The sequence below is a fragment of the Bos javanicus genome, chromosome 9, assembly GCF_032452875.1.
Source record: "Bos javanicus breed banteng chromosome 9, ARS-OSU_banteng_1.0, whole genome shotgun sequence".
NCBI classification, from domain to species: Eukaryota; Metazoa; Chordata; class Mammalia; order Artiodactyla; family Bovidae; genus Bos; species Bos javanicus.
The window spans coordinates 15,004,056-15,023,611 of record NC_083876.1 but is presented as its reverse complement, the minus strand read 5'-3'; the positions used below and the strand labels follow the sequence as shown (position 1 = coordinate 15,023,611).

General features: G+C 40.5%; 1 protein-coding gene across 4 annotated transcripts in view; it reads left to right on the top strand.

The window, feature by feature from the left end:
* Positions 1-19,556, top strand: part of FILIP1 (filamin A interacting protein 1) — a 221,516-nt gene that overhangs the window by 181,675 nt on the left and 20,285 nt on the right. For all 4 annotated transcript variants that reach the window (XM_061427232.1, XM_061427230.1, XM_061427229.1 and 1 more), the window contains one exon: positions 15,838-18,643. In XM_061427232.1, the coding sequence (XP_061283216.1) occupies positions 15,838-18,643 (2,806 nt within the window). The remainder of the gene's footprint in view (positions 1-15,837; positions 18,644-19,556) is intronic.

The following is a 19,556-nucleotide window of genomic DNA, read 5'->3' as shown; positions in this document are numbered from 1 at the left end:
ACTCACAAGAACTTTTGTACAACAGGTGATGGCTACAGTTCCTTCTTTTCTTCTTGAATTTCCTATCAATGTGAAAACAGTTTGGAAGAACCCTCTAAAAATTTTAAAAACAAAAAAACCATAAACAACAACTAACTGGTTCAGTATCTGTAATCTTACCTTAATCATGAATGCTGCTTTACGTAACTTTTACCAAAATAACTTGATAATCAAAACACATTTATTCAGAACTGCAACCCTACAGCATGCACTAATCTTTATACTTAATTCATGCTGTTAAGAAGATAGACAAGTTCTTAAAGCAGAAAGCATGAGTGAACATCAGGGAGGTAGGAAAACATTTATCTTTAACTATTTTTCCTTCATATTTTTCTCTATGCCAGAACATAATAGCTTATATTTATATAATAGAAAGTTATTTGAGGATTTCAAAATGCTCTGCAAGCATTTCATCGTTAACTTTAAAGTTAGTGTGACTAATTTATCTGGTATTATGCTTTTATTCTATAATAAAAATATAATTTAACACAAATGATATGCATATTGTATGCATATTGGTTAGAAAAAATTATACTGGAACTTCTAAGTTACCTAATGGCTTTTTGACTGAATACTCATGCAGATTCAGGAAAGAAAGAAGAAAGGAAACAAGGAAAAAAAGAAAGAATGAAAGAAAAAAGAAAGAAAGGGAGGGAGGAAGAAAGAGGAAATAAAAGAGAGAAAACTGTCCTGAAGGTGATTGAAGATTTTGAGAAACAATACATAAATGTCACAGATACTCCTTGAAATTTGGCTGAATGTATTCACTGACTTTGTGTGAATGTGTGTGAATGGCCATAGTTGTTTTTTTTTTTTTTTTTTTTGCCATTTCAACACTTATAAGAAAGAAAGAAATACAGGTAAATATTTTTTTCAAGACACAATGATTCTTAAACTAATGGGTACTTGGCATTCTTTGGCACACTCTGTAGTGTTTTCGTTTAGATAACACATAAATTAACCAGCACTTTGGTTGAAACGTGAATCCCCTCCTCTTGGCTGAATTGTAGATAAGGCTCCAGTGGAATCCCTGCTTATTTAAATTCCAGGGTGGGTTGAATAGAACTGTATGGCGTTTAAGTAGTTTGAAAAATCCGGAGTGAGGCCCATTTGACATTTTATGCATGTCCTTTCTTTAACTTTTTCCTCCTCCTCCCCTTTGGTGCCCTCCCCAGGGAGCTTCCCTCAGGGTGGAACGTAATTCCCATTCACTGATTTTGCTTCTTAAGAGCTGCCTTCCCCGCCTGTCCCAGGCAGCTCCACCCCTTTTCTCAGACCAGAGTAAATCTGCACAATAATGAACCCTAGAGGGAAGAATGACGTCACCAGTTAGTGGTCTCAGGCTGTTTTGCACAACATTCACCTTTCATTGTTCTGATGACAGGCCTGGAATGTGACGGTTAATTCCCTTTGGAGTAGGGGGCTGAGCTGCTGTTGAACAAACTTCAGTACCTCTTAAAAAACCAAACAAAACAAAAAACAAAAACAAAAGCTACCACGCTTCCTAGTATTAAGGTAAGGAGGTCAAGATCTGTTTTGATTTAAGCGACTCTAGTTACTTCGGTCCATGCGCGTTTCATTTGTTCATAGGCTTCCTTGGCAGTAAACTCATTTCTCAGTCTTGTGCAAAGAGCATCTTGGAAGCTGAGACGGGACACTTCTAGAGCTGACAAGGGCTGTAAGGACTCCATAACCTTTTCAACTTTCGGCGACAGGTTTTTCTGAGTGTGGACGGTGACAGCCCTTGAAAATGACCAGCTTACTGTGACTTTCCTTGGCACCTCAGGCTCCTTGATTGGAAATGGCCAAGAAGCACGTTGTGGTATGAAGCGTGCTCCTGGTTTTCTATGGAGGGAACAGTTAATCTCACCCTACAGAAACTTGGGGAGTTTGTATAAGAATGGAAACATCTCTTATCTTGCTGCCAGCAGTCCTACTAATGTGTTCTGAAGGCTTTTAACAACCTTTCCATGTGCTATAAATGTCTCTTTTAACTCATGATTTCTTGGGGAGCAAAAAACTAATTTGAGGTGAAAATATTATTTTCAAAGATTTTGTTGTTCTTGTTATGTGGACTTTCTGCAGATCTCTCTTTGCACATGTGGAGAAGGCTTGCAAAAGTTGGCAATGAATTGGATTGCGCAGTGATCTAAAGAAAGCTGTGTTTATGCTGAAACAGTCAGTGTGGCAGTGATAACAAGAATAACAAAGCAAAATAAAAACAGGAGGTTTTAAAATAAAACAGGAGGTTTTATTTTAAAGTGTAAATGGCATTAAAATTCGGACCGTGTTAAACAGTTGTGTAAAAAGTTCAGCTTTAGTAATTTTTCATACTGCCAAAAAGCACTGTCTGAATTTAGCAGAGTATATAAAAACAAATAGCTTATATTTAGCATTCAATAGGGCTAGAAGGTAGTGTCTTTCACAAAAAGAAAAGAAAAGAAGAGCCTTCATTTGGTCTTAATCAAATTCTTATAGCATGATTTCAGATCCATATAATCTGTTGTACAGAAATTTGAACATAAGGGCAGATGGTATGGTTTTCATTTGTGTAGATTTAATTTTGTGTAACATTGATTGTTAATGTTTTATCTCTGTGTTTAAAGTGACGAAAATCTTGAATTCAACTGTGATGAAAATCTTGGGTTCACTGCATTGATCTGCCTGTATTCTTAATTCCATGTGACTGGATGAATTTCTGTTTGCTTGTAAGACTAAATATCCTTTCCACAACAGAAGGGCACGGCACATTTCTTTTTTTCTTGATCAACAATAGGATCAATACAAAAATTAAGTCTGAGTGTTGGAACTTTATTTGTTTTGACTTATTATTTTTAAAATTAGCTTTAAAGTTACTTGAAAACTGGATAAAGTAATTATTAGATATATGCTAAAATAATTTTTAAAGTATTTAATGAAATTTCACATATGCTTATATTTTAAAACTTTTAAAAAGACTTTTGGATACAATGGCAATAAATTCCATTGGCATTTTCTAAAGGGAGAGGGTTATTTTTCTGAGTAAATAAATGTATGTGAATTCACTGCTATCAGTGATTTATGTACTTAAGTTAATTTGCTGCTTATTTCATGTCTATATTAAACAAATCTTATTTATGAAAATAGACTTACCCAAGAGACAGATGAATCATATCTTAATAAAAGGCTTTGCCACAGGACATGTTTTTATATTGTGAGTTCCCATAATATATGAGCTTAAAATGTGACTTTTGCCCAGCAATCTATAAATACATGTACAGAGTAAAGTGGTAAAATGGAGTGTGTGTGTACCCTTATGGATTATCTTCAACTTGTTTGAATAGGCTCAGGAAATCTGACTTCGGCTCCATCCCTCCCTGCAAGTTCTAAGTGAACACAGGAGAGGCCTCTCTAGCCTGTGGGAGGACCCCTCATACTGAGGTTTCAGGGACCTCAAAACCCTCCCCACTCTGGCTTCCCTGGTAAATCACTCCCTTTAGCTTATTGTCTGAGGGTTAGTATTTCTTGTGATAATGCACAGGGTTACCTAGAGGCATACATGCTCAGTCGCTAAGTCTTATCCAACTCTTTTCAACACTGTGGACTGTAGCCTGCCAAGCTCCTTTGTCCATGGGATTTCCCAGGCAAGAATTCTGGAGTGGGTTGCCATTTCCTTTTCCAGGGGATCTTCTCCATCCCAGGTTGGAACCTGAGGCTCCCGCATCTCCTGCATTGGCAGGCGGATTCTTTACTACTGAGCCATCAGGAAAGCCTCGTTACCTAGAGGCCGCATCCCATAATTAGCTGTGATGCACCTTGGTGACACCTTCTTTGGGGATGGAATGGATCTTTGGGTTAGGGTGAGGGGCCACTTGGAAGAAAGAGCTCAAGGCCACACAGTTACAGACAAATTTCTCTGCTTCATGGCTTTTTCTGTTCCTCCTGAAAATCTTTCAGTAAATGTAGGCACCTGGCTGACTCTTCATCAACATCAAAGGGAAAGAATAACATCTTCTTCCTACTGTTATCTGATCAACCTGAAGTTGTGTGAGTAGTATTTTGACCAAATTATGCTAAGTCACTTCAGTTGTGTCCGACTCTGTGCGCCCCGTAGACGGCAGCCCAGGCAGCCCAGGCATTCTCCAGGCAAGAACACTGGAATGGGCTGCCATTTCCTTCTCCAATGCATGAAAGTGAAAAGTGAAAGTGAAGTCGCTCAGTTGTGTCCGACTCTTAGTGACCCCGTGGATTGCAGCCTAACAGGCTCCTCTGTCCATGGGATTTTCCAAGCAAGAGTACTGGAGTGGGTGCCATTGCCTCCTCCGTTGACCAAATTAAGGAATATGAAAACACAATAAATGATATTCTTACCTGGAAAATCCCAAGGACAGAGGAGCCTGGTGAGCAACAGTCCATGGGGTCGCACAAAGTAGGACATGACTGAGCAACTTACACAATAACACACTGTGGGTAGAAACTGCTCATCTGTGTCCACAAAGAAACAACAGCATTCTCAGGTTTCAAGAATGAGATGATCTTTCCTGCATAGTAGAGGCACCCACCTCCAATAGCTTTGGAACATTTGTTCAAGTGGAGAGACAGGGAATACAGATTGGCAGTGAGTTTCAACTTAGCATTGTTGCTAATAGTATCTAACATTTATTATGTACTTATCCCTTTACATGTAAAAATTTATGTGATCTGACAATGACCCTGTGCTCAGATACTATTATCGCGCTTTGATACAGAAGAAAACTGAAGAAGAAAGAAATTAAGAAACTTGATTAAGTTAGGATGGTGCAGAGTGAGATGCAAACCGGATAGTTTGGCTCTAGAGCATGTACTCAGAACTACCACACTGAACAGAGGGTTAGCTCGGAAATGACAGTTCAGTTCAGTCGCTCAGTCGTGTCCGACTCTTTGTGACCCCATGAATCGCAGCACGCCAGGCCTCCCTGTTCATCACCAACTCCCGGAGTTCACTCAGACTCAGGTCCATCGAGTCAGCGATGCCATCCAGCCATCTCATCCTCTGTTGTCCCCTTCTCCTCCTGCCCCCAATCCCTCCCAGCATCAGAGTCTTTTCCAATGAGTCAACTGTTTGCATGAGGTGGCCAAAGTACTGGAGTTTCAGCTTTAGCATCATTCCTTCCAAAGAAATCCCAGGGCTGATCTCCTTCAGAATGGACTGGTTGGATCTCCTTGCAGTCCAAGCGACTCTCAAGAGTCTTCTCCAACACCACAGTTCAAAAGCATCAATTCTTTGGCACTCAGCTTTCTTCACAGTCCAACTCTCACATCCATACATGACCACAGGAAAAACCATAGCCTTGACTAGATGGACCTTTGTTGGCAAAGTAATGTCTCTGCTTTTGAATATGCTATCTAGGTTGGTCATAACTTTCCTTCTAAGGAGTAAGCGTCTTTTAATTTCATGGCTGCAGTTACCATCTGCAGTGATTTTGGAGCCCCCCAAAATAAAGTCTGACACTGTTTCCACTGTTTCCCCATCTATTTCCCATGAAGTGATGGGACCAGATGCCATGATCTTTGTTTTCTGAATGTTGAGCTTTAAGCCAACTTTTTCACTCTCCTCTGAAATTCTCTGTTATCACTGTTCTTAAAGTCCTTCAAGAAGTCTGTATAACCCTCAGGATGGTGCCTGACTCCTTAGGAGTCACATCCAAACTGATGATCTGACCTCTGTCTTCCACAGGAGTCTCATCTCTTGACATTGTCCCACCTCCTACTGTGTGTACTGAGGTTGACTACTGTTCTGAACTGAATTTCAGCTGTTCTATTTTCTTGCATTTGCATGCTCTTTGCCCTTTATGGGGCACAGTGTTTTTTCCATTCTTCATCAGAACGACCTTTGTTTATTCACTCATTGTACAAATACTGGTTGAGCACCTACTGTGTGTTAGGTGCTATAGGAGAAGGGCTAGTGTTCAGCCCTGGACTCTGCTCTTACAGTGCTTTTGTTTTGTGCAGCGATGGAAAGACAGCGTCTAAGTACACGAATAAAGGAAGCAGATCCTTTCAGACAGGGAAACAGGGAGTCCCAATGGGGTGTGGCCAGGAAAGCCGTTTTCAAAAGGCTAACTAGAGAAGGCCTCTCTGGGAAGGAGGTGTGAACCAAAATCTGAAGGATGAGACAGAAGAGGACCTGGGCTGATAGTGTGTGGCTATGCAGATGGCAGCTCCTGACCAGAAAGCAATGGGGCCAAAATCCGGTCCTCATTTGGCATATCAAGCCAGGCCTGGTTCCCAAGGGAGGAGGGTGACCCTAATGTATTTCCCCCAAAGGGGCCATATGGGCTGCTCCCACAGCAGGGTATCGCGACTGGAAAAACAGTTACAGGAACATGAACAATGACTTCCTCCAATCGCATCTCCACCATCGCATGAAGTGAAGAAGTGAAGTGAAGTCGCTCAGTCATGTCCAACTCTTTGCGACCCCATGGACTGTAGCCTACCAGGCTCCTCCATCCATAGGATTCTCCAGGCAAGAATACTGGAGTGGGTTGCCATTTCCTTCTCCAGGGGATCTTCCCGACCCAGGGATCGAACCCAGGTCTCCCACATTGCAGGCAGACGCTTTAACCTCTGACCGCTTTAACCACCGTTGCATGGAGGAGCCTGAATTCAGAGCACAAATGGTATTTCTTACAGAGCATTGCAATTTATTTATTTTTTTATTCCAAGCACCTGATACACTGTTTTATGATGATAATGTTTTATAACCCATTTTTTTTGAATTATTGAGTGAATTAGTGAATCCTAGCTACCTTCTACGTGAGTCAGAGAGCTTTGTACCGGAATGTAGGAACAGAAAGCGTGTTCTCAGTGATTCTCAAATATAAGCCTCTGTTGGGCAGCAAATTAACAGGGGAAAAACAGTTGTTTCAATGGTTTCGGGCAAAAATAAATAATTTCCTAGACTTTAATTTCTACTGTTACTGAGAGTAATTTATTATACTAGTAATATAGTAAGTGATTTATTTCTGAATATAGCATTTGTAAATTTAAATTAGCATCTTACTAGATTTTCATGAAGACTAAATTCGAATTTTACAGTGGCGTCTGGTTGCTACCAAATGTTGCCAAGCACCGAGCGTGTGCTCACCTAGTAGGAGGAAATGTCACCATCTTTAAGAAGAAGAATTTGTTATCAGCCATGAGCTTCTCATGCCTTTCAGTTGCTGCCAGTTGTGGCTTTTAAAGATAGATTGTGTGTGTGCGCTCAGTCGCTCATTCATGTCTGACTTTGTGAGCCCATGGATTGTAGCCCACCAGTCTTCTCTGTCCATGGGATTATCCTGGCAAGAATACTAGAGTGGGTTGCCGTTTCCTACTCCAGAGGATCTTCCTGACGTATCTGAACCTGATCGAACCCGCCTCTCCTGCATATGCTGTATTGGCTGGCGAATTCTTGACCACTGCACCACCTGGGAAGCCCACCAAGCTACTTAGTTCTGAACTATATAAAGCAAAGGAGAACTAAAGAGCCTCTTGATGAAAGTGAAAGAGGAGAGTGAAAAAGTTGGCTTAAAGCTCAACATTCAGAAAACAAAGATCATGGTGTCCAGTCCCATCACTTCAGGGCAAATAGATGGGGAAACAGTGGAAACAGTGTCAGACTTTATTATTTTGGGCTCCAAAGTAACTGCAGATGGTGACTGCAGCCATGAAATTAAAAAAACACTTACTCCTTGGAAGAAAAGTTATGACCAACCTAGACAGCATATTAAAAAGCAGAGACATTACTTTGCCAACAAAGTGAGAGTTGGACTATAAAGAAAACTGAGCACTGAAGAATTGATGCTTTTAAACTGTAGTGTTGGAAAAGACTCTTGAGAGTCCGTTGGACTGCAAGGAGATCCAACCAGTCCATCCTAAAGGAAATCAGTCCTGAATATTCATTGGAAGGACTGATGCTGCAGCTGAAACTCCAATATTTTGGCCGCCTGATTCGAAGAACTGATTCATTTGAAAAGACCCTGATGCTGGGAATGATTGAAGGCGGAAGGAGAAGGGGACGACAGAGGATGAGATGGTTGAATGGCATCACTGACTCAATGGACATGGGTTTGAGTAAACTCTGGGAGTTGGTGATGGACAGGGAGGTCTGGCGTGCTGCAGTACATGGGGTCACAAGGACTCGGACACAAGTGAGTGACTGAACTGAACAGAACTGATATGTTCTAGTTGGGGGGAAAATGCACGTGATTTAAGACTTCAAACTGTAGGCAAGCTTGACTCCTGAGGTTTATTCATTTCTAATTACTATCATGCCCTTGCTAGTTTAACCTGTGTTTTTTCTTGAAAAACAAAAACAGAGAGACATATACACAAGGAGAGGTGAAGAGCAAAAATAGTGGAGGGGAAGGAAACAGTGAGCAGGGAAATTAGCATGGTCTGGATGAGAAACAAACCTAGGATGACATCAGAGTTTCAAATGGGGTCTGAGGGATTAAGATAGTGACAAGTGACAACGGAGAGACAAGAGACAGAGAATTAGAATTGCGGGTCTGGAGCTAACACTGACAAGTCTGGAGAAATGGTTGAAAAAGTGGGAGTGCCAAGAAAGATGGAGAAAAAGATCTGTGAAATCTTACATGCTTTACTTCCAAGGAAAAAAGTGAGAATGAATATAGTCCAGTGCGGCCCTGAGTCTTTAGGAGGAGAGACTGACAATTGTTTCAGGGAAGGTGTTTATCTCAAAGATGGAAAAGCAGGAGAAGGCTTAAAAAAATCTTTCATTTCCCCCTTTTCCTCCAAAACAATTTATTTTTCGACTCTAAAAGGAAAGAAATTAACAAATATCTGTGGAACAGTGCAGAATGAGCTGCTTTTCCTGGCATTAGTTTGAGTAAGTGTAAATGGATCCCAATAAGCAAGAAAAAGTCAGAGTCTTCAACAAGCTTACCTTAATAAACATAGAAATGAATGAAAAAATCACCCACAATCAGAATAATAGGAGAGTCACGTGGTACTGTAAGGAAAGAGAAAATCTGACTAGTCTCCAAACTAGCTGAGACTTGGGTGGACAAAGGCTAAGGACTATAATAAGGGGTTAAGTTTTATTATGGAAAATTTCAAAAAATTTACAAAAACAGAAAGAATAGTATAATGAACCCCCGTGTGCTTAACTTCAACAATTAATCAGTTTATGACCAATCTGGTTTCATCTATCCTAACTCCCCTAGATGATTTTTCATATGAATTCCAGAAATATCATTTCATTTGTAAATATTTCAATATGTATTTCTAAAATATAAAGATTCTTTTGAAAACATTGTCAAGATCCTTTATCATACCTAAAATTTAATAATAATTCCTTAACATAATTTTTCCAATTATCTCAGTTTTTAAAAAATTTGGATGAGAATTGAAACAATTCTCATTCAATTTCTTTTAATTCAATTTCTTTTAATCCATAGTTTCAACTCCCAAGCTCTTTCTTCTTGGGATTTATTAAAGAAACTAGATTTTTTAACTGTATAGACTCTACATTTTGAATTTTCCTGATTGTATCATCATAATGTCATTTAGTATGTTTCTTGCCCCTGTGAAGCTCAATCTGATTCAGGTTCAATTTTTTGGTAAGAATATTTCTTGGGTGGAGGTCTACACGTATGTACACAGTATCTGGCTATTTTTTAGGAAACATTGATGAGCCTTGCCTATGCCCATTATTTCACTGAGGATTGCAAAATGGTGATATTTTATAATTGCCTCTTTATGTATTCTACCATTATTCATTTATTAACTAAACTGTTTCTACTGCCTACTTTAGACTTAGCAGGCCACATACGGTATCTGCCTCTTCTTAGTTATGTTTTACAAGCTTTTAAAAATGTAAGAAGCATTCATCTGTAGATTGTATTTTGTAGATCTGTAGTTTGAAGGTAGAGTTGACAAGATTTGTTGAAGAACTGAATGAGGATGCCCAGGACTCAAGGATGACTCTAGATCTGGGACCCAAACATCTGGGAGAATTTGGTTGTAGTGACTGATGTGAGGAAGATGTGGTTGGAACAGGCACATGGGGAGGACTGGGAGCTCAGGAAGATGATGAAAAACAGCCCCGCAGGCTTGTGGGTGCCCGGTGATGACGTCCCTGCTGCTGAACACGTTGATGTCAGCAGCAGGGAGAGCCTGAATGTATTTAAAGTGCTTTGTGCATTGACCTGTCCTTTAATTAATCACCGGGGTCATGTTTCCATTGACAAAATTCTGGATACAAACTGATACACTGGGTGATGAAACGTTCAAGGAGGATCTTGACAATTCCAGAAAGATAGGCTAAATCAAATAAGACACAATTAACCTAAACAAACGGGCTTCCCAGGTGGCACTAGCGATAATTAACCCACCTGCCAGAACAGGATACGTAAGAAATGTGGTTTTGATTCCTGAAGGAGGGCATGGCAACCCACTCAATATTCTTGCTGGAGAATCTGCATGGACAGAGGAGCCTGGGGGCTGCAGTCCATAGGGTCGCACAGAGTGGGACACGACTGAAGCGACTTAGCACGCACGCATGCAACCTAAACAGTCTTGCAAACTTCAGCTCTCCAAGCAATACCTACTTGAGGAATAACATTATTGTTAAAAGCACTGTGGTCAAACAGATCTGGTCCAAAATCCCAATCTTACCTTCTTAGTCCTGTTCCCTTGATTAAGTCAAATAACTTCCCTGTTTATAAAACAGTATAGTAATGAGTAACCTTTGCTCAAAGGATTGTTATAAAAATGAAATCAACTAATAAAAACACTTAACACAGCCAAGGATGTATTATATTAGATGCTTGGTAAATAAAATGTTTTATTATCAGAACACCTTTCTTCTTATCTCTTATTTTTTAAAAAATTAAATATTAGCAAAAATTTGAGTTTGGGATGTGCTTTTAAGAGCCTCTTGAAATTTTAGAACTAATTTTAGAACTAAAGGTTTTCTAGTGCCTGAAACATTATTTTCCCAGAACAAGTTTTCTTGTCAGTCCAAACTCATCTGAAAATCACGGCTGCCTTCTCTTAATTTTTTCAAATTCCGCTTTCACCTCTTTCTGCCTTAAGATTAATAAACCTATTTTATGTTTTCTACCATATTTTAAGCCACTCTTTTATATTTGTTTACAATTTTCTCCCTTTATCTGACATCTTAGAAAACTTTCCAGGGCTTTTTCTTAATATGTTTTTTTCTTCAGATATAATTTATATATTACAAAATTCACCAATTTTAATTATATGTTTTGATGAGTCTTGAAAAATGTGTACCTCATAAACAGAACATTTCAGCCTATACTTTTAACATCTTCTTAACAAAAATTATTGAATTTCTGGACATGTTTATAAATAACAAATTTGTAAGTTAAAAAAAATAGTTTTATTGGGTATGAAAGAGAAATGAGGAATACATTTAAGAATAGTTATTAAGAAAGGCAAGAGAATTATGAAGAATCTATTAGATTATTGTCTTCCTTTTGTCCTCTAAATAAGATAAAATGTTTGCAGAAAATTAAGAACTTGCCAAGAATAAATTTGATTTCAGAATACTTAATGCTCTGCTTGCAACTGCTGATGAGAATTAGGGCACTAATTCACTTTCTTAGTCTTGGTCTTCTGGTTTGTTTCCTTTTAATGTTAATATGTTCAGAGCCAGGGTATGGTTGAAGAAAGGCAAGACGGATAGAAAAGAGAGCAGAGGGAGGTAGTAAGACCAGTGGGCACATAAAGCACCAAAATCCTCTTAATTTGCTCTTTCAATAATGTAATTACGTGGAAAGAGTATAATGTAATGTAGAACAAATTAAGTGTTTAAAGTACAATGTAAAAGTGTAACTATTAGAAAATTGTTTGAAATAGAAACATAATATGCCATAGTCGTTATGGTTTGTGAAATGTGCACAATGGTATAATAATGCTTCTCAATGCTTGTTTAATGTAAAAAGGAGGATTTGTAGATATGGGAGAAGAAAAAAAAAAAAGCCACCTGAAAATGGAATGCCAAAATTGACTGAGAGGGCAGGTCGGTGGAGACAAGCCCTCTCTTTCTTTGGCGCTCCTGTGTTGTTCCATGGGTCTCCCCTTGCGCCTTTCTCTCCATTCCACTTTGTATTTGTTTACAACTCTCTCCCTTTATCTGACATCTTAGAAAACTCTCCAGGGCTTTTTCTTAATGTTTTTTTCTTCAGATATAATTTGAAGAAAATTATATCTCCCCACCTCAGTCCCCTCTCCCCCTCTCTGGACATGTGTTCCCATAGCTCCTTCTCCTTCTTTTGCCCTTTATTTCTGGGCGTTTCCCAAAGTTTTTTCCTCCATCCTTTCCTTTTTCTCTCTGTGCATAGTTTCTCCTTTGGTGATCATATTTATTCCCATGTTTAAGGGACTGTCACTTCCCTTATTGAAATAAAAACCCAAGATCTACCATCTTAAAATTTTTAAGTTTACAGTATAGTATTGTTAACTATTGTCTGGTATACTTTGCAAGTTACTGTTGCTTCAACTCTCAATTTCTGCCAATACCCTTTCTCATCTCTTTTCCTGCTTCTATTAAAGGCACTACTATTTGCAATTATTCAGACCTAAAGGACTGAAGGAACTTTCTCTCTCTTTCTCTTCCTGCCAGTGAGTGAGCAGTCACAAAGTCCACATTATCTTTTGCAAAGTCTTCGCAGTTCATTCTTCCCATCCCCAATGCCCTGCCTACAGACACTCGAATGCAGGTCTCTGTGCAGAAAGACTGTTGGCAGAGTGTCCTGACTGAGCCACACAAGTCTACCAAGTCCTGGATCTAACCCTCAGCTACACCAACTGGGAAACTGGGCTTTGGGAGCCTACAGAGAATGGGTTGTGTATTTTCTGTTAGGCCCACTTTAAAGGATGAAAGTAAAAGTGAAAGTCACTCAGTGGTGTCTGACTCCTTGCAACCCCATGGACTGTATAGTCCATGGAATTCTGCAGGCCAGAATACTGGAGTGGGTAGCCTTTTCCTTCTCCAGGGGGTCCTCCCAACCCAGGGATTGAACCCAAGTCTCCTGCATTGCAGGCAGATTCTTGATCAGCTGAGCTACAAGGGAAGCCCTTAAAAAATGAGAATGGCTTAAAATGTGAAAGAAGAGGGAAGGAGAGAAAGTTTAATGGGCCTAGAAAAAGAGAACTAGTCACAGGTAAGAGGACCTGAAAAATGTGGTTTTATGGAGCCAAGATCTAAGGTTATGCCCTTGGCTCACAGAATTATCTACTGAGCAGAAAATGCTATGCTTTTCTCTGGTTGAAACATCACTGCCCCAGGTTTTACTATCAAAGTCAAGATAATGATGTAAAAATACTTACAGATTAAACACAAAAAGCACTGAACAGACTTCCCATGTGGAGGAAATATTGTGCCCTCTAGTTCTTATATTTGTTTTGTGTTTTATTACATCCATGTGTTGAGTCTGTGTGTCAGTCACTTTACCATCTCTCAGTCTTTAGAACATCCTGTGAGGGAGGTATTAGTATCCATTTATCCATTTCACCTTCCTTTACAGCCTAGAAAACATAGGGTCAAGTGTTTCAGTTCAGCCAGGATTCAGATACAGTTGTGTCTGACCCCAAAATCTATGTTTTAGCCATTCTAGCTCTCTGCCTCTCATAGCACAGACGCATAAGATTCTTCAACAACTACCTTTAGAAATTTCAACACTTTAAGCCTTAAACTTGAGAATAGTGATATTTTAAAGGAATTTGTCTCTAACAATTTAGTGAGGTCAAGGAATTTGAAAATATCCCCTGAAGTCTCTTATTCTACAGTAAGGTAACATTTCAGTTGTTTTGACGCCAAGTAAAAAGATCAGATAATCAATAAAATGCCCTTTTACACATGTACGAACCACAATTAGTGAAGCTATTACAGTATTACTCATTCAACTCATGGATTTGAAAATAATATTTTTGTCTTATTTTATAAATAAAGCCGTAATGAGTTTGGAAGTTACCCATTTCAGTTAATAGATGCTTAGATACAACGGTATATTTTATAGAAATAAATTCTATGAAAAAAACTTAATGACATGAGCTGAGCTATGTCTATAGTAACTATCTGACACTGGGTTTGATTATAGTTACTCTGTGTATGTTCAATCATTTCTTGCACAGTTCAATATGACACTATTAACTTCTGTTAGCTGTTATCAGCTGTCAGATTAGCTGTTATCCAAGTAAATCTAATCTAATCCAAGTTCATCTAATTATGAAATAAATCTTTCATAATAAATAAAGTTCAAAATATATTGAAAGAAAAAAATGTAATTACAACAAATACATTAGTGGTTGTTTATAACTTGCTTCTCATATAAGCATAAATTACTAAATGCATTCTTATACTACATATGGTAAATATTATATTAACTTTGTTTTAAGGATAATTGAAAAGAACTGTTAAAAATTGGTGTAAGCTAACTGACAGCCATAAGTACTGTAAATATACTTTGGTCTACTTATATTTCTACTTTTTAAAGCTATACATTAACATTAAAATCTATACATTAACACCATAACCCTGGAGAAGGAAATGGCAACCCACTCCAGTATTCTTGCCTGTGAAATCAAACGGACAGAGGAGCCAGGCGTGTTACAGTACTGTAGTCTATGGGGTTGCAAAGAGTCAGACATGATTTAGCAACTAAACACCACCACCACCATAGAGAAAATGCATTTCATGCATATACAACAGTAATTCCTGTGACTGCCACATCTTTTTGGATTGATAGGAATTTGTGTTTCCTCCCTACCTGGCTCTCAATCTAAAAGGAAATGTTTAAATCAGAAAACAGAGACAAGATGCTGTGCCAGCCCTGGTGTTAACTAAAGTCAGTTATGTAGCTCGGCTCTCTATCAGAAAGCTTGTCTTGCCCTGCTCCTGTCATACAATACAAGGAAACCCAAAGCATCTTCTTTTCTGAGTCTTCCCTTTCAGTTAAAGTAAATTTATCTTTTGAAGTCTTACAATGCGAGGTGAAGAGTAAGTATCCTGGGCTGTACCACATGAGACCCCAGACCCATTCCTTTCTGACTCTTCCTTTGGATGACCGTGGCAGAGGCTGCCTCAGAGGCTTGCCATGAGGATACGTAAAGACTACTGCCTAGAATACAGAAAATTCTACATAAATAGTCATTATTATTGCAAAACCTAAATTTTACTCCATCGTTATATTATTGAAGTATAACATATATATAGAAAGGTACTCATCAGGGTTCAACTTACTGAAATTTCAGAAGCTGAATAATTCTGTGTAAAAGGCACGCAGATTATGGAACAGAAACTAGTGAAAAGCCCTCTCCAGGCACCCTTCTAGTTGCTACCCCTTACTATGGGTAGCCAGCATCCTGACTTCTGGTTGGTTTGGTTTATGGCTATGTGTTAAACCTTCATATTTCAGTAATTGACAGGGGATTTATTATAATAACATTTTATTTTTGGTTCATATCTAAGACAATCTTACTGCTGATTAATCTTTTAATGGGCTTCCCAGGTGGTGCTAGTGGTAAAGAACCTGCCTGCCAATGCAGAAGACCTAAGAGACATGGGTTGGATCCCTGGGTTGGGAAGATCCCCTGGAGGAGGGCATGGTGACACACTCCAGTATTCTTGCCTGGAGAATCCCATGGACAGAGGAGCCAGGTGGGCTACAGTCCATAGGGTCACAAAGAGTTGGACACGACTGAAGAGACTTAGCATGCACGCAATCTTCTAATATGTATAAAAACATATCAGAAATAAAATATCATGTAATAAAATAGGATATTTTAATATATTTTGTTTTCTAGGTTGAAAAAACTCCTTGAACAGGAAAAAGCTTACCAAGCCCGCAAAGAAAAGGAAAATGCTAAGCGGCTCAACAAACTGAGAGATGAGCTTGTGAAACTCAAGTCCTTCGCACTCATGCTGGTGGATGAAAGGCAAATGCATATCGAGCAGCTTGGCCTGCAGAGCCAGAAAGTACAGGACCTGACTCAGAAACTGAGGGAAGAGGAAGAAAAGCTCAAAGCCATCACTGCCAAGTCCAAAGAAGACAGGCAGAAATTGCTCAAGTTGGAAGTGGACTTCGAACACAAGGCATCAAGGTTTTCCCAGGAGCATGAAGAGATGAATGCTAAGTTGGCCAGTCAGGAGTCTCACAACAGACAACTCAGACTCAAGCTGGTTGGCCTGACTCAGAGAATCGAAGAGTTGGAAGAGACCAACAAGAACCTTCAGAAGGCAGAAGAAGAGCTTCAGGAACTAAGAGATAAGATCGCCAAAGGGGAATGCGGCAACTCCAGCCTCATGGCAGAAGTGGAAAATCTACGGAAGCGCGTGCTTGAGATGGAGGGTAAAGACGAAGAGATCACGAAAACCGAGTCCCAGTGCCGGGAACTGAGGAAGAAACTGCAGGAGGAAGAACACCATAGCCGGGAGCTCAAACTTGAAGTTGAGAAGTTACAGAAGAGAATGTCGGAACTGGAGAAATTGGAAGAAGCATTCAGCAAGAGTAAATCCGAGTGCACCCAGCTGCACTTAAATCTGGAGAAAGAAAAGAACTTAACCAAGGACCTGCTCAACGAATTGGAGGTGGTCAAGAGTCGGGTTAAAGAACTGGAATGTTCTGAAAGTCGATTGGAAAAGGCTGAATTAAGCCTCAAAGATGATCTTACAAAGTTGAAGTCCTTTACCGTGATGCTGGTGGATGAAAGGAAAAATATGATGGAAAAAATAAAGCAAGAGGAGAAAAAAGTGGATGGACTCAACAAAAATTTTAAGGTGGAGCAAGGAAAGGTTATGGACGTCACGGAAAAACTCATCGAAGAAAGTAAGAAGCTTTTAAAACTGAAATCTGAAATGGAGGAAAAGGTATACAATTTAACGAAAGAGAGAGATGAGTTAATAGGCAAACTGAAAAGTGAAGAAGAAAAATCCTCTGAATTAAGCTGCAGTGTGGACTTATTAAAGAAGAGACTTGATGGAATAGAGGAAGTGGAGAGAGAAATAACAAGAGGAAGGTCTCGAAAAGGACCTGAGCTCACCGGCCCCGAAGATAACAAAATTAAGGAACTAACACTGGAAATTGAGAGACTGAAGAACCGTCTCCAACAACTGGAGGTGGTGGAAGGGGACTTGATGAAGACGGAGGATGAGTATGACCAGCTGGAGCAGAAATTTAGAACCGAGCAGGATAAGGCCAATTTCCTCTCTCAGCAACTGGAGGAGATCAAACACCAAATCGCCAAGAACAAAGCCATAGAGAAAGGCGAGGCCGTGAGCCAAGAAGCCGAGCTGAGACACAGATTTCGGCTGGAAGAAGCCAAAAGTCGTGATTTAAAAGCTGAGGTCCAAGCTCTTAAAGAGAAGATTCACGAACTGATGAACAAAGAAGATCAGCTTTCTCAGCTCCAGGTGGATTACTCTGTCCTTCAACAGAGGTTTATGGAAGAAGAAAATAAGAACAAAAGCATGGGCCAGGAGGTCCTCCATCTGACCAAAGAGCTGGAGCTGTCCAAGCGGTACAGTCGCGCCTTGCGACCCAGCGTGAACGGGCGCAGGATGGTGGACGTTCCCGTGACATCCACGGGCGTGCAGACGGATGCCCTAGGCAGCGAGGCTGCGGAGGAGGACACACCGGCCGTGTTCATTCGGAAATCCTTTCAGGAAGAAAACCACATCATGAGCAACCTTCGCCAGGTAGGACTGAAGAAGCCTCTGGAACGTTCGTCGGTTCTAGACAGGTATCCGCCCGCGGCCAACGAGCTCACCATGAGGAAGTCCTGGATCCCGTGGATGAGGAAGAGGGAGAACGGGCCCCCGGTGGCTCCAGAGAAGGGGCCCCGAGCCAGTGCCAGCCCAGGGCACCCGGGAGAGCTGGTCCTCTCGCCCAAGCAGGGCCAGCCGCTGCACATTCGCGTGACCCCGGACCACGAGAACAGCACCGCCACTCTGGAGATCACCAGCCCCACGGCAGAAGAGTTCTTCTCAAGCACCACCGTCATCCCCACCCTGGGCAATCAGAAGCCGAGGATCACCATCATCCCCTCCCCAAACGTCCTGTCTCAGAAGCAGAAAGGCGCAGACGCTACCCTCGGCCCGGAGAGAGCCATGTCCCCAGTCACCATCACCACCTTTTCTAGGGAGAAGACCCCAGAGGGCGGGAGGGGGGCGTTTGCCGACCGGCCCACGTCCCCCATCCAGATCATGACCGTGTCCACATCGGCAGCCCCGACGGACATCAATGTCCCTCCCGAATCCCAGGAAATGCCCGTGGGAAGGACGGTCCTCAAGGTCACCCCAGAGAAGCAGCCTGGACCAACCCCAGTCCGGAAATACAACGCCAATGCCAATATCATAACCACGGAAGACAACAAAATCCACATTCACCTAGGCTCCCAGTTTAAGCGAGGCCCGGGGACTTCGGCTGAAGGGGCGAGTCCGGTGATCACTGTCCGACCGGTCAACGTGACGGCTGAGAAGGAGGTGTCCACCGGCACCGTCCTTCGCTCGCCCAGGAACCACCTCTCACCCCGCCCTGGTGCGAGCAAAGTGACCAGCACCATCACCATTACCCCGGTCACGACTTCATCAGCCAGAGGAACCCAGTCAGTGGTGAGTAGAGGGGGGTTCCTCGTTCAGGCCAATGCGGGGGTCAGGCAGGGAAGTGAAAACAGAATAACCCAGTGTCCCAAAGGCAACCAAAGCACATGTCTCTCCTCCGCCGAACCCACTACCGGATGTTTCCCAAGAGACTGTCTACATCAAGAAATGAGAATAAAAAGGAACCTCCTATTTTATTCATTTGAGCTAATTGTGAGGGATAATTTCTTTTTTTCACTTAAATCATGTTGACTCCGAAACCCTCTTGCAAAGATGGCCTTTTGCCACCTCAGCTTATGCTAATAATAAGGTTGAAATTTTGATTTTTAATGTTTAAAGTATTTTTTAAAATAGAGGCTGGAAGAAACTGGCCAATGTGCAAAAAAATGAAAGCTATTCCTGGGTTATATTTTTAGAACCTGAGACATTTGATATTCATTTATGTATGGTCATAGTCATACTTCCCTTGAAAGGTAAGATTAAAAGATTATGCTATCAAAAAATTTTTGTAAATTAAAAAAGAAGTGAATTTATATGTCTAAACACTGTATTTTATTAATAGTACAGTGCAGAGAGCAGGTGCTTGATAAATATTTAGTTAAAACCAGCTGGAAGGCTAAATGGATTATAGGAAAGCATGTCCAAAGTATAAAGGCCAGAACTTAAAAATAAATTATGTTTTTCAAAATACCTCCAGTGATTTTCTTCATTTATTGGGAACAATTGGTAGATGAAATTATAGAAGATGATGTATTATTTAGATATTAATTTAAGCTAATAGACTAGAAATTGTGATCCCTAATCTCTGAGCAAGTTCTACAGCAGATATTAGAGTCTTAAAAAGACAAGAAGCTTCTTATTTAAGTGTAGAAACTGGCTTATTTGCCTGTATCTTCACTATAATTTACTTTAATTCTCTGTGCAC